The following is a 13,315-nucleotide window of genomic DNA, read 5'->3' as shown; positions in this document are numbered from 1 at the left end:
TAGACAATTTTTGGAATGCGTTAGAAGTAGAAACAGCGTGATACACATGCATGAACAACCGGTATGAACCTAGACAATCTTCTTAAGTAACTAACGCTTTGATAGAGGGGAGGGGAAAAGGGTAAGAAAAGGAAAGAAAATTATAGTCTGACAAAATATCAAGTGATTGAAATTAGAAGCTGTTCTCTATATACGGCAGGTAGGATAAATGGTTTGCGTGTATTCTGCTGACTTACAGTCAGTTATTTACGGTGGCACAACACAGTTTTCGCCCTATGGGGATTTCTATTTAAGTTTGAACTTCCAAGACTTACATGTAAACAGCTGTACACTTTCTTTGTCAATAATACCTTTATAGCTCCTACTTGTCAAACAGAAATTATACAAAATGTTAAAGATGAAAAAGAGTTTAAAAAGGTATATACAATGCCCAACAAATGTACAAACAACACAAACCTACAATATTTTCAATACAATATTATTCACGGTTTTCTACCAACAAACAGCTACTTAAAGAAAATAAATGTAAAAGAGTCTGACCTCTGTCCCTTTTGTCCAGAGAAGCAAACAATCACATTTGTGCATTGTAAAACTGTTAAATCTTTTTGGAAAGAGTTTACCACTTGGTGGAATGCTAAATTAACACAATCTCAAATATGTTTAGACGACAAAAATATTCTATATGGACACATGTCAAACTCTTTTTTGAACAAAGCCATGTTGACCGCTAAAAAAATATAAGTATTATATTTTTCAACACACTGCACGCAATGAGACATTTATATTAAAAGATATTCACCAACAGGGGTAAGCCACAGCACACCATGTATTTGTACGTATATATGTACGTTTTGTATGTAAATATTCGAAATATATGATTTAAAAAATACCTCGTGATGTGGACATGCCATTGTCTTGATTTTTTGAGTAGGACATAGCTAGTTAAATGATGTGGTTTGAAGCAAAATAGCTACCTTTTTAGCTTCTATGCTCATTTTGATGTTAGGAAGTGACTAGACGGGTAACTTTTGATGCTGTTGATTTATTCCTATAATTCTTTTAGATAGCGTCGGGTGGGAAAAAGAAGTTGAAGTTCGAAATTTGGCATTCTAGCGACTTTTAAACGTATTACAGCGGCACTTTTATCGTTGATTTTGCTTTTGTCGTCATGTTTATGTGCTTATTTGTCTGTTACTTTGTGTTATGTTTTGTGCAATGTGTTCACGATTAAATGTTGTTATCGATTAGCTAGCATTAAAACCAACGTACCATTCAACCGTATGAAAACACCATTTTCATGATGCAATTTTATTTATCAATTCAACTCAAGCAAAATTTGCACACTAGCTTCTTTATACAATGTGATACAAATAAAAAATGTCTGACATGTCAAGTTGGGGCTTTTCTGGTTGGCATAAAATTTCTGTTAACATGAGGAAAGGCTTGTACCATGTTTTTTGCAAGTATCAATTATTTACATTATTTGTCTCCTTAATATCTCAGCTCTTTCAAATATAAAAGATATGTACAATGTAATTCAAGACCACAGAACAGATTACTTTTCAAAAGTGATCCTAATCTGGAAGTATAGCGAGGTTAAGATCGTAAAGATAATTGTTCCTAAAACTATAAGTTTTCCTAAGCAAAAAGCCACCCTTTTGGCTTTGTTTTAATATGCCTTTGTCTCTCTTTAAACCGAAACGTTTCGAGAAGTGTCCTTTCAGATCCTCCCAAAGATGTTTCTTACGCTATTTAAAGGAGAACAAACCTTGGAACTCAATTCCTTCTTATTCTATATATACCTAAGGTCCTTTATGTCTTTCATCAGGATTAAACTGGAGTGTTTGAAGAAATTCATCTCTCAGTTCCTTCTGACGTTCCCTCCACCATGTGTACGCGCTAACGAACATTATACCCATCATCACCAAGGCAACGCCTGCCAAATGGAAACAATTTGGCACTTTCTGCAGAAAGAAGTAATCCAGCATCAGAGTGACTGGGATGGCATACATATGTACTGTAGTTGTGATGTACGCCTTTATATTTTTCAGGCCTGCAAGGAAGCATATGTTGCTCAGACTCCTGCTCAACCCCAGTCCTACCACGTATAACGCTGTACGCAATGACATTGTCCACACTGGAGTCTCTAATGCATATGTTATTCCTAGTAATATCACTGAACCTACCAAATTCATATACAGCAAAATTGTGACTATCGCCACCTCTAATGTACCTGTCAGGTACCGCATAAAGACCACATCAGGTGCTAAGGCAAACGACGCAGTTAAGGGAATTACGATTGACAAGACGAGTAGTTTGGTGGACATTCCATCTACCTGTGTGTTCCCCACCGCCACTAGAGCAACCCCTGTTACGCTAGTGAGAAGCCCAAAAATGTCCCCTAGAAACAGATATTCCCTCAAGAACACAAAACCGATACAGGCTACAAAGAAGGGCTTCAAACCTTGAATGAAACCAAACGCGATTCCAGGAACTGTGTAGATAAAGGAGAAAAAGTTGAAAAAATTAACACAGTTTGTAAAAATCGCAAATAGAAACAACATGATATTCTGGCGTCTATTTTCACCCGTTAATCTCGGCCGACAGATTGCTAAGATAGGAAGAAGTGTGAGAAGCTCGATCGCTCGCCGTAAGAAAAGCGTTTGGAAATTCGGAAGGCCTTCCTTGTCTATTAATGCTGTGAACTCCCCACCAAAAGAAGAAGCGATGGCTGACATGACGGTTAGCAAAATGCCTTTTGCTGCTTGGAACGAAGGCGACACCTCTTTATTTGCCTTTTTAACGTGTTCGCCTTCGTCAGTGTTAGCAGCAGATGACATTTCTTTTGTATTTGTGCTTGTATTTTCTTCTGATCCTCGCTGTGTTGCCAGATAGCGAGCTATTTATAAAGATTGGCGTCACACGTATTGCCAATGTTACTAAATAATACCCTTCAGGGAGCAACAAGTTCGCCACGATATCTGCAACCTCTATATGATGCACTCCCTCTCGAGGCTGCAAACTCGCTGATGCTCTCCCACAGGATGCTGTCCTCTCTCAGCAAGCTGCAACCTTGCTGGTGTCCTCTTTTAGGAAGCTGCAACCTCGCTGTTGTCCTCTTTCAGGAAGCTGACACTTCGCTGGAGCCCTCTTTCAGGAAACTGCAACCTTGCTGGTGCCCTCTCTCAGGAAGCTGCAACCTTGCTGGTGTCCTCTCTCAGGAAGCTGCAACCTCGCTGTTGTCCTCTTTCAGGAAGCTGACACTTCGCTGGAGCCCTCTTTCAGGAAGCTGCAACCTTGCTGGTGTCCTCTCTCAGGAAACTGAAACCTTGCTGGTGTCCTCTCTCAGGAAGCTGACACTTTGCTGGTTTCCGCTCTCAGGAAGCTGAAACTTTGCTGGTGTCTTCTTTTAGGAAGTTGAAACCTCTCTTGAGCAGTTGCATTCCCTTCATGTACCCTGCTATGCAAAATGTTGTTGTCTCCTGTTCTGAAAAAAATAGAAGAAAAATGAGCATATTGTGTATAGAAATCGACTTTTATTTAGTTTACAAAATGCAGCTGTACTGTCAAAACGTCCCAATTGTTCTAGGGGTAGTTATTTTGACCAGATTGTCTTTATTTAGAAGTTTATTTCAAAAGTTAGTTGAAAATAGTAGGATAGAATACGTGCTTATGTACAACAATAATGCTCGTATGAAACTTGTATCTTAACTCAATTCATGAGGAAACGCTAGGAATTGCCTTTCTTGCGACACGACTTTCATTCGGTAAATAATATGAAATTATTTATGCATCAGCAATGTTGAATATAAATAATTCGTCGACATGAAGTTTAAGAACATTTGACGAACATTTGAGTCCCTGATTTCTTGCTTTCATTACGGTGAATCGGTGACAACAAACAAAATACAGTAGCAAAATAGTCATAGATATTAAATGAATTGCTTACTTTGGTAGATTTTGCTTTACTTTAGAGCTTTGAGGAGTTCGTATTTTGACAAGTACATGTACCACCAAGGACGTTCAACACCCAATGACAGTGGGACATGCAGACAAATTTATGCACGCTGCTAGCTACCGCGTAAATACGAAGCTTTTGCCTCGGCTTGCATTAAAAAATGACTTTAAATTTGAGCAGACAATAAATGATATACGAGCGCCAAGTTTTTTACCGATAACATTTGTGGCGTTTACAAGTTCTGTTTTGTGGGATTAAGATTAAAGATTGTCGTCGGTAACAGAATGTATGTAGACGTAAACAAGGACTGACTCGGAAGTTGGAATGAAGAAAAATGGCGACGCGGGCTGTTGTGTAGACAAGGACTTCGGCGTGGGAAAAATCCAAACATACCCCAGCGGAAAAGTGAAAATATCAAGATCAATGTGGATCGACAACTTTACAAAAAAAGTACTCATGGCAAAAGGAAACACAGTGTTGAGGTACGCAATGTCTGACAAATTCCTATAGCAGTTAACTCACTGGAAAAAGATCTAAGAATACTGGTTGATAAGGATTTATATTTGAAGACCCATATTTGCATGACAGCAAACAAAGCAAACTGGTTGGCAGGACTATTATACACAATGTTTTACTTCATCGACCTAGAAGTGTTCTTCATATTTAGAGCCCTGGTGCTTCAAAAAACACCACTTGCAAATAAAACACACGTAATAGACAATTCAAATTCTACTATTGTATAGATACAATCGTTACACCCACACTTTTACAGTAACGGTTAACACCAATAAGCCTATTAGTACATGTGTATATTTGAGCTACTTACCAACAAGAGGGTGATCAGCGAAAATAGTGGGAAATGATGTCGTCTTGGAAAGACTGAAAAACCCAGTTTATTTAATTATTCAGAATTTACCCCAGTTAAACCGGTTAGCCTACGTGTCCTAAATTGTCTGCTTTCTCATGTGATTGAATGATTTTCTTTCGTCTTTGTTTTTTTTTTTGTAATTATGTAGCTCAGGGGATGCTCTGACTTGGTTGTCTTGTTCTGTGGGCATGCAATGCCCGATTATCAGTTATAGATTGAGTCTAACTGCTGATAAACATCTTAAGAACGGTACAGTAGTGGCCGGTATACGTGAGCACACCCTTTTACCAACGGAAATGTGATTTTTACGGTTCTCCTTTGATTTGAAGTCAATTCTTTTCTAACATCTGCCTTGTACATTTCCTAGACTGCCTAATGCTTGAGGCAGCAATTATGTCAACTAGCAATTAGAAATACTGGTAATCAGGAGATTAACATTTGTTCTGCATACACAGAATTCATTTGGGTGGTTGCAAGATACAAGATATCTTTGCAGGCTTTTTGCAGTTTTTAAAATAAACCAGTGTACAAAGTTTGTACCAGAAACCATGCTGGTTTAACGATCGTGTGAGATATGGTTTGGGGGAGGGACCGTAACTCTATGTGTTTGCCTTCGGAATATTCATTTTTTTCTGCAATTCTTTTCTGGGCGTGTCATACCAAGATACCTGTTGAGCACAGCCCTATTACGTCTAACGTACAAATATTCAATTTTTTTCGGGTGGAAAAAAATGAAGGTTAAGTTCGAATTTTAGCATTCTAACGACTTTTAAACGTATTGCAGCGCACTTTGTATCGTTGATTTTGCTTATTGTTGTTATCGACTTATTTATTATTTCAACCAACGTACCATTCAACCGTATAAGAAACGACATTGGTCACAATAGAAACACCATTTTCATGATACAGTTTTATTTATCAATTCAACAAAAATAATTTGCACACTGGGTTCTTTAAACAATGTGATACAAATAAAAATGTCTGACATGTCAAGTTGGAGCTTTTCTGGTTGGCATAAAATTTTTGTTAACATAAAGAAAGGCTTGTACCATGTTTTTGCAAGTATCAATTATTTACATTTTTTTCTCAATAATATCTCAGCTCTTTCAAATACAAAAGAAATGTATACGTACAATGCAATTCAAGACCACAGAACAGATTGCATGTACTTTTCAAAAGTAATCCTAATCTGTAAGTTCAGAGAGGTTAAGATCGTTGAGATAATTGGTTTCGTAAGTTTTCGTAAACAAAAAGCCACCCTTTTGGTTTTGTTTCAATATGCATTTGAAAGGCATATTAAAGCAAAGCCAAAAGAGTGGCTTTGAAAAAGAGCAAACCTTGGAACTCAATTATTTCTTTTTCTACATACCTAATGTCCGTCAGGTCTTTCATCAGGATTAAACTGGAGTGATTTAAGAAATTCATCTCTCAGTTCCTTCTGACGTTCCCTCCACCATGTGTACGCGCTAACAAACGTTATACCCATCATCACCAAGACAACGCCTGCCAAATGAAAGGAATTTGGTACATTCCTCAGAAAGAAGGAATCTAGGATCAGAGTGAATGGGATTGCAAACATATGTACTGTAGTTGTGATGTACGCCTTTATATTTTTCAGGCCTGCAAGGAAGCATATGTTGCTCAGACTCCTGCTCAACCCCAGTCCTACCACGTATAACGCTGTACGCAATGACATTGTCCACACTGGTGTCTCTAATGCATATGTTATTCCTAGTAATATCACTGAACCTACCAAATTCATATACAGCAAAATTGTGACTATCGCCACCTCTAATGTACCTGTCAGGTACCGCATAAAGACCACATCAGGTGCTAAGGCAAACGACGCAGTTATCGGAATTACGATTGACAAGACGAGTAGTTTGGTGGACATTCCATCTACCTGTGTGTTCCCCACCGCCACTAGAGCAACCCCTGTTACGCTAGTGAGAAGCCCAAAAATGTCCCCTAGAAACAGAGATTCCTTCAAGAACACAAAACCGATGCCGGCTACAAAGAAAGGCTTCAAACCTTGAATGAAACCAAACGCGATTCCAGGAACTGCGTAGATAAAGGAGAAAAAGTTGAAAAAATTAACACAGTTTGTAAAAATCGCAAATAGAAACAACATGATATTCTGGCGTCTATTTTCACCCGTTAATCTCGGCCGACAGATTGCTAAGATAGGAATAAGTGTGAGAAGCTCAATCGCTCGCCGTAAGAAAAGCGTTTGGAAATTCGGAAGGCCTTCCTTGTCTATTAATGCTGTGAACTCCCCACCAAAAGAAGAAGCGATGGCTGACATGACGGTTAGCAAAATGCCTTTTGCTGCTTGGAACGAAGGCGACACCTCTTTATTTGCCCTTTTAACGTGTTCGCCTTCGTCAGTGTTAGCAGCAGATGACATTTCTCTTGTATTTGTGCTTGTATTTTCTTCTGATCCTCGCTGTGTTGCCAGATAGCGCGCTATTTATAAAGATTGGCGTCACACGTATTGCCAGTGTTACTAAATAATACCGTTTAGGAAGCAACAAGTTCGCCACGATGTCTGCAACCTCTATATGATTCACTCCCTCACGAAACTGCAATCGCTGGTGTCCTCTCTCAGGAAGCTGCAACCTCGCTGGTGTCCTCTCTCAGGAAGCTGCAACCTCGCTGGTGTCCTCTCTCAGGAAGCTGCAACCTTGCTGGTGTCCTCTCTCAGGAAGCTGACACTTTGCTGGTGTTCTCTCTCAGGAAGCTGACACTTCGCTGGTGTCTTCTTTCAGGAAGCTGCAACCTCGCTCTTCACGGTCCTCTCTCAGGAAACTGCAACCTAGCTTATGTCTTCTCTCTGGAAGCTGTTACCTCGCTAAAGCCCTCTCACGGTAAACGGCAATATGACTTCGCTGATAATCTCAGAAAGTCTCAACCTCTCTTGAACAGTTGCATTCCATTAATGTACACTGCTATTGTTGTCTCCTGTTCTGAAAAAAAAGAAAAGAAAAATGATCCTATCTGTGTATATCTCGAATTTTAATGATGTCACATTGTACAGGCCAGTAAGTAAGTGTAGTAAGTGCGGATTACTAAAAAATCCCAGCCAACCATCCCAGCATATCATACTAGTAACTTGTCGCCGATCACGACCACATTTTGTGCGGAAGAAAGCCACTAAAATCAGAAGATAATGCTTCTGTACCGAGCAGATAGAGCTCCGGTTATTTTCTAGGACATGATACCCTGGGCTTTGTCGTAAAACTGAGCCAAAACTGTGGCAGACGAAAAGCCGGAGACATTTCCAACCGATGGCGCGTTGCAGGCGGAGGTCATTCGGGGTAAACGGAAGATCTCGTTTTTTTACGGGGAAAAGTTTGTCGACATGTCATATTTTACCTGATTCCTTGCTTTCATTACGGTAAATCGGCGACAACAAAAGAAATATATTAGCAAAATAGTCATAGATATTAAATGAATTGCTTACTTTGGTAGATTTTGCTTTGCTTCAGAGCTTTGAGGAGTTTGACAAGTACAAGTACCACCCAATGACAATGGACATGCAGACAAATTTCTGCACGCTGCTAGCTACCGCGTAAATACGAAGCTTTTGCCTCGGTTTACATTAAAAAATAACTTTGAACAGACAATAAATGATATCCGAACGCCAATTTTTGCCGACAGCATTTGTGGCGTTTACAAGCTCCGTTTTGTGGGATTAAGATCAAAGATTGTCGTCAGTAACTGAATGTAAGCTTGGACTGACTCGGAAGTTGGAACGAAGAAAAATGGCGACGCGGGCTGCTGTGCAGACAATGACTTCGGCGTGGGAAAACCCAAACATACCCCAGCGGAAAAGTTAACATAATGGTATAGAGGACTTAAAAAATCATGTTCTGCATACGAAGAAGAGATATGTCCGACACACTGGCGACGAAGAGATAAACATTTGCTGAGTTTAGGTAGACCATTCTAAATACTGCTATGCACGCTCGTCCCCAGCGCCCGTGGAGAAGCCATAGGTTATAGATCGTGGCTTAGCCCAGGCTATGGAAAATAAACTTTCTTTAATGCAAATCTGTCGTTTTTGTTTTCTTTGCGCTTTCTAAAGGGTTATGATAACCTACTCTACTCTGGCGGTATTGTCGTGCGCGCTCGCTAGTACGTAACGTTACACGGCGGCCATCTGAATACATGTACACGTACACTGCATTCTTTCTACTATCGGGACCTAAAACAAGACGCAAGATTCCTATTTTGGGGTATAAAATGCTGTCACAATGGTAATATATACCAAATGAAACGGACCTTTACAAAGTACCTCATTTGGTGACGCTATGAGGGTGTACCGTTATCCCTCTACATTTGCCCAGAAGGGAGTTAGTCGCGGAAGGAACTTAGCCACGGAGGGAGTTTTGGCATTCTCCGCCCGCGCCACAAACTCTCGTCCCCAGGACAGTTCACTCTGCTACCCAGCATGCTTTGCGCAAAATGCGTTCTCGGCCCCAGGACACAAATACACGCTAATGCTTCCGCACTGTGTTGCTCTGGGGACCCCGCCGCGCGCCCAGATGTGGCTTTAATTATAGCGCGCTAGCGGACGCTGCGGAGGAGCGTGACTGCTATGGGTAACGATTGGGTAACATAACATAATTGATCCAACTCCTTGATTGATCCAAGCATGACATTGTACGATGATCCTAGGAGGCATAATGCAATGTAAGAAAACATTATTTGTGTATCTTTTGGAAGAAGGAAAATTTAGTACAGGGAGAATCATAGTTGTAGTTAAATGCTAACGCTTCAGTTCAGACACTGCCCATACAATTTAAAATGGAAACAACAGGGCAATCTGCTTCTCCCATGTGAATACACGAAACTAAAGCCCCCTCCCAAAATCCATACCTTGCATGTAGTCTTACAGGTTTTGAGCAGCATCAGTAGAGGATTTTTAACTCATGTCTCTTATTCTATTAAGTATATTTCAGTTGTTTCCTAGCATCAATGTGGATCGACAACTTAAAAAAAGTACTCATGGCAAAAGGGAACACAGTGTAAGGGTATACAATGTCTGACAAATTCCTTTAGCACTGAGCAGTTACCTCACTGAAAAAAGATCTAAGAATACTGGTTGATAAGGATTTATATTTTAAGACCCATATTTATATGATAGCAAACAAAGCAAACTGGTCGTCAGGACTATTGTTCACAATGTTTTACTTCATCGACCTAGAATTGTTCTTCTCGTTATTAAGAGCCCTGGTTCTTCAAAAAACACCACATGCAAGTATAACACACGTAATAGACAATTCAAACTCTACTATTGTATAGATACAATCGTTACGGCCACACTTTTACGGTGACATCCATAAGTCTAAGTACATGTGTATATTTGAGCTACTTACCAACCAGAGGGTGATCAGCGAAAAGAGTGGGAAATGCTGTCGTCTTGAATAGACTAAAAAAAAACCAGTTTACTTAATTATTCAGAATTTAACCCCAGTTAAACCAGTTATTCTACGTGTCTTTAGGTGTCTACTTTCGCGTATGATTGGATGGTTTTCTTTCGTCATTGTGTTTTGTAATTATGTTATAAATCAAGTCTAACTGCTGATAAACAGCTTTAGAACGGAGATGTGATTTTATACGGTTCTCGTTTGATTTGAAGTCAATTCTTTTCTAACATCTGCCTTGTACATTTCCTAGACTTCATAATGCTTGAGGCAGCAATTAATATTATGTCAACTAGCAATTAGAGATACTAGTAATTAGGAGGTTAACAGTCGGGGATGTAGCCTGTCGGGGATGTAGCCCGTCGGGGATGTAGCCCCGGCCGGCTCCGGCCTGGCTCTGGGGTTTGCCGGGCACTGGCTGTCGTGGTTAGAATTAAAAATTGCCTTAACACTGCCCTGCAGGGGTCCCGGGGTCATTTCAGGGCAAGGGTCAACCACATGTCCATGCCTGCATGTTTCCTATGTTATTATCGGGATTATCTCAGAAAATAGTCAAAAGTCATATATCTGAGTAAAATACACTGGTAGGGCATTCCATGTAGACCAAAATGAAAAATAAAAAACATGCTATGCTGCGGGAGTATGTGTGAATTCTGCCTGAACGTTGAGAAGTGGCCCCTGACCTCTCTGGACTGCTGATGACCGCATATTAATCTATATCTGCTTTCGCGAATCAGTAGTGGCAAGATATTGGACCCAGTAGAGCATGGGGCATTTCAGAACCTAACAAAAATCTAACAGGCTAGCAAAAAGGGATTAGGTGGATCAGGGGTAACAACCTACACAAATTGAAGGAGAGTTAACATCCTATAGAAAGACAATCTAGGTGGATCATTAAGAGTAAGTAATCACCTGGGGAATTAATCAGACCGCTGTAGAAGGGTATGCTTTCTATCTCCCTTGATCATAAAATCAATTCAGGTGAATATTGACCTTATCTCAAGTAAAATGCAAAATATCGTAATTGATCATAGCACTAGGCTTTCCCTTGGGAATTGAAAAAATGTTAACTACACGAAGGGGTGTGGCCATCTCAATCACACAACATAAGGGGTGAGGCCATGGTATCATGGCCCTGCAACTCCTACCGCAGGTGTCTGACATCTAATAACATCACCTAATTTGATAAGGTTTAAAACAGTCCTCTCCCTATATAGCTAGCTGGTGTTGGCTTGGCTCACTGTTGTTAGGTTTTGAAATGCACCATGGTTTCACTTTGCTATGTCCAATTTCTTGCCATATATACGGCCGTCTAACATATAACACCATGGTCCATTAAGCACACCACATGTGGTTATCTACATGTGGTTATCTCAGGGATCCTTGCACTGTTAGCTTCTCTGTTAGATTTCTAACAACTGAAACCTAACAGCCTGATGATGCAGCCTGAAACACTGTGAAAAACACGGCACACATTCTGAACGGCCGTCTAACATATAACACTATTAAGCACACCACATGTGGTTATCTACATGTGGTTATCTCAGGGATCCTTGCACTGTTAGCTTCTCTGTTAGATTTCTAAACCTAACAGCCTGATGATGCAGCCTGAAACACTGTGAAAAACACGGCACACATTCTGAACGGCCGTCTAACATATAACACCATGGTCCATTAGGCACACCACATGTGGTTATCTGCATGTGGTTATCTCAGGGATCCTTGCACTGTTAGCTTCTCTGTTAACAACTGAAACCTAACAGCCTGATGATGCAGCCTGAAACACTGTGAAAAACACGGCACACATTCTGAACGGCCGTCTAACATATAACACCATGGTCCATTAAGCACACCACATGTGGTTATCTACATGTGGTTATCTCATGCATCCTGCCTCTAATTAAGATCAGCACTGCATGGCTACCCAGGCATTCCAATCTCCAAGCAGAGGTTGGTGGGGAAGAAAAGTGATAGGAAACACGGAAAAAACATCAATATTTTCGTAATTAGAGCCTGAACGAAAATGAAATTTAGCATGCTAGTAGATTGGTATATAACACACCGAACCTTGGTCTTTTTGGCCAACATAGACGTCAAAAATGATTTATTGGCAAACAAATGGGTGCAAAAAGGTTGCATTTTTAGGCCAAAAATCGAACCTTAAAATTAAAGTTTGTTTCAAATTTTTAGAAGAACCTTTGAATTCAGAGTTCGAATTCAGAGTTCGATGACCGCGGGTCAATGATCAAAGCTGATCAACACGTTCTATCGACAATGTCCTTGGTGTATGTAACTTCTTGCATGATTTGGCACTGCCGAGCAGGTGTTTCAGTTACCTCCATAGCATGCCAAAAACTGGGGGTTTGGGGGGTCTTCAGGGTCTTTGGGAGCTTTTATGTGGTATTTTCTGATTGCATATAGACAACATAGCCGGCCTGGTTGAATTACCCCTGTTTTTTAAACTGGACTTATCAGAAAACAGCCCAAGACCACCCAACCCCCGGTTCTATAAGCCTGCTACGGACGCTATGGTTTCAGATCAAAATTAAAAATGAACTATCCTGGATGCCAAAACTAGTAGCAGTAATTTACACCAGCGGGCGAAGGGCTCTTGCGGCCCGGAAAACGAGTTCTTGATTCCAGGGTAAAAATGAACTAGCTCCTGATTTGATAGAATATCCGGACTTAGGCTTGTTGTTGTTAAAACAAACAGAATTTTGACGGTCACTTTTTTTGTTTATCCGTAACTATTTGTCGACGTTGTAATCTAATCCTGGAGTGAGTGTGTGTAGGGGGGTCTTTACAGTAGAGTTGTTTACGTATCAGGACACTGTCTGATACATGCTGTCGTTTTGTCAGTTTTAATCTTTTTCTTGATAATGTGATAAGTATGGTTACCTATACAGAATTTTTGACAGCTATTTCATGGCTAAGAAAATATTGTGGGGGGCTTCAATGTAGGTGAAGAAATATGTGAACACTGTTTTCACTGTTTCACTAAATTTATGCCGTGATGAGGCGTCATTTTCAATCATTTATGTCCTCCGAGCTTGTGAACTA

The 13,315-nt window shown here is 40.2% G+C and overlaps 2 protein-coding genes across 4 annotated transcripts in view; both read right to left on the bottom strand.

Moving 5' to 3' along the window:
* Positions 1-409: 409 nt before the first annotated feature.
* Positions 410-13,315, bottom strand: part of LOC109477581 — a 15,702-nt gene continuing 2,796 nt past the window's right edge. The window contains exons 1-2 of one of the 3 annotated variants that reach the window (XM_019778909.1): positions 7,540-7,552; positions 410-3,052 (exon numbers count right to left, since the gene is read on the bottom strand). In XM_019778909.1, coding sequence (XP_019634468.1) covers positions 1,803-2,840 — 1,038 coding nt within the window. In that variant the 5' untranslated portion in view covers positions 2,841-3,052; positions 7,540-7,552 and the 3' untranslated portion in view covers positions 410-1,802. Of the gene's footprint in view, positions 3,053-3,358; positions 3,370-7,539; positions 7,553-13,315 lie in introns of those variants that run through there. The other 2 variants (XM_019778908.1, XM_019778907.1) reach the window with 2 other exon arrangements.
* Positions 4,996-13,315, bottom strand: part of LOC109477582 — an 8,892-nt gene continuing 572 nt past the window's right edge. The window contains exon 2 of the mRNA XM_019778911.1: positions 4,996-6,857. Within this exon, the coding sequence (XP_019634470.1) occupies positions 6,196-6,857 (662 nt within the window). The 3' untranslated portion in view covers positions 4,996-6,195. The remainder of the gene's footprint in view (positions 6,858-13,315) is intronic.

Source organism: Branchiostoma belcheri, unplaced genomic scaffold (genome assembly GCF_001625305.1).
Source record: "Branchiostoma belcheri isolate BF01 breed outbred unplaced genomic scaffold, Haploidv18h27 scaffold40, whole genome shotgun sequence".
NCBI classification, from domain to species: Eukaryota; Metazoa; Chordata; class Leptocardii; order Amphioxiformes; family Branchiostomatidae; genus Branchiostoma; species Branchiostoma belcheri.
This window is presented reverse-complemented; position numbering and strand designations above follow the sequence as displayed.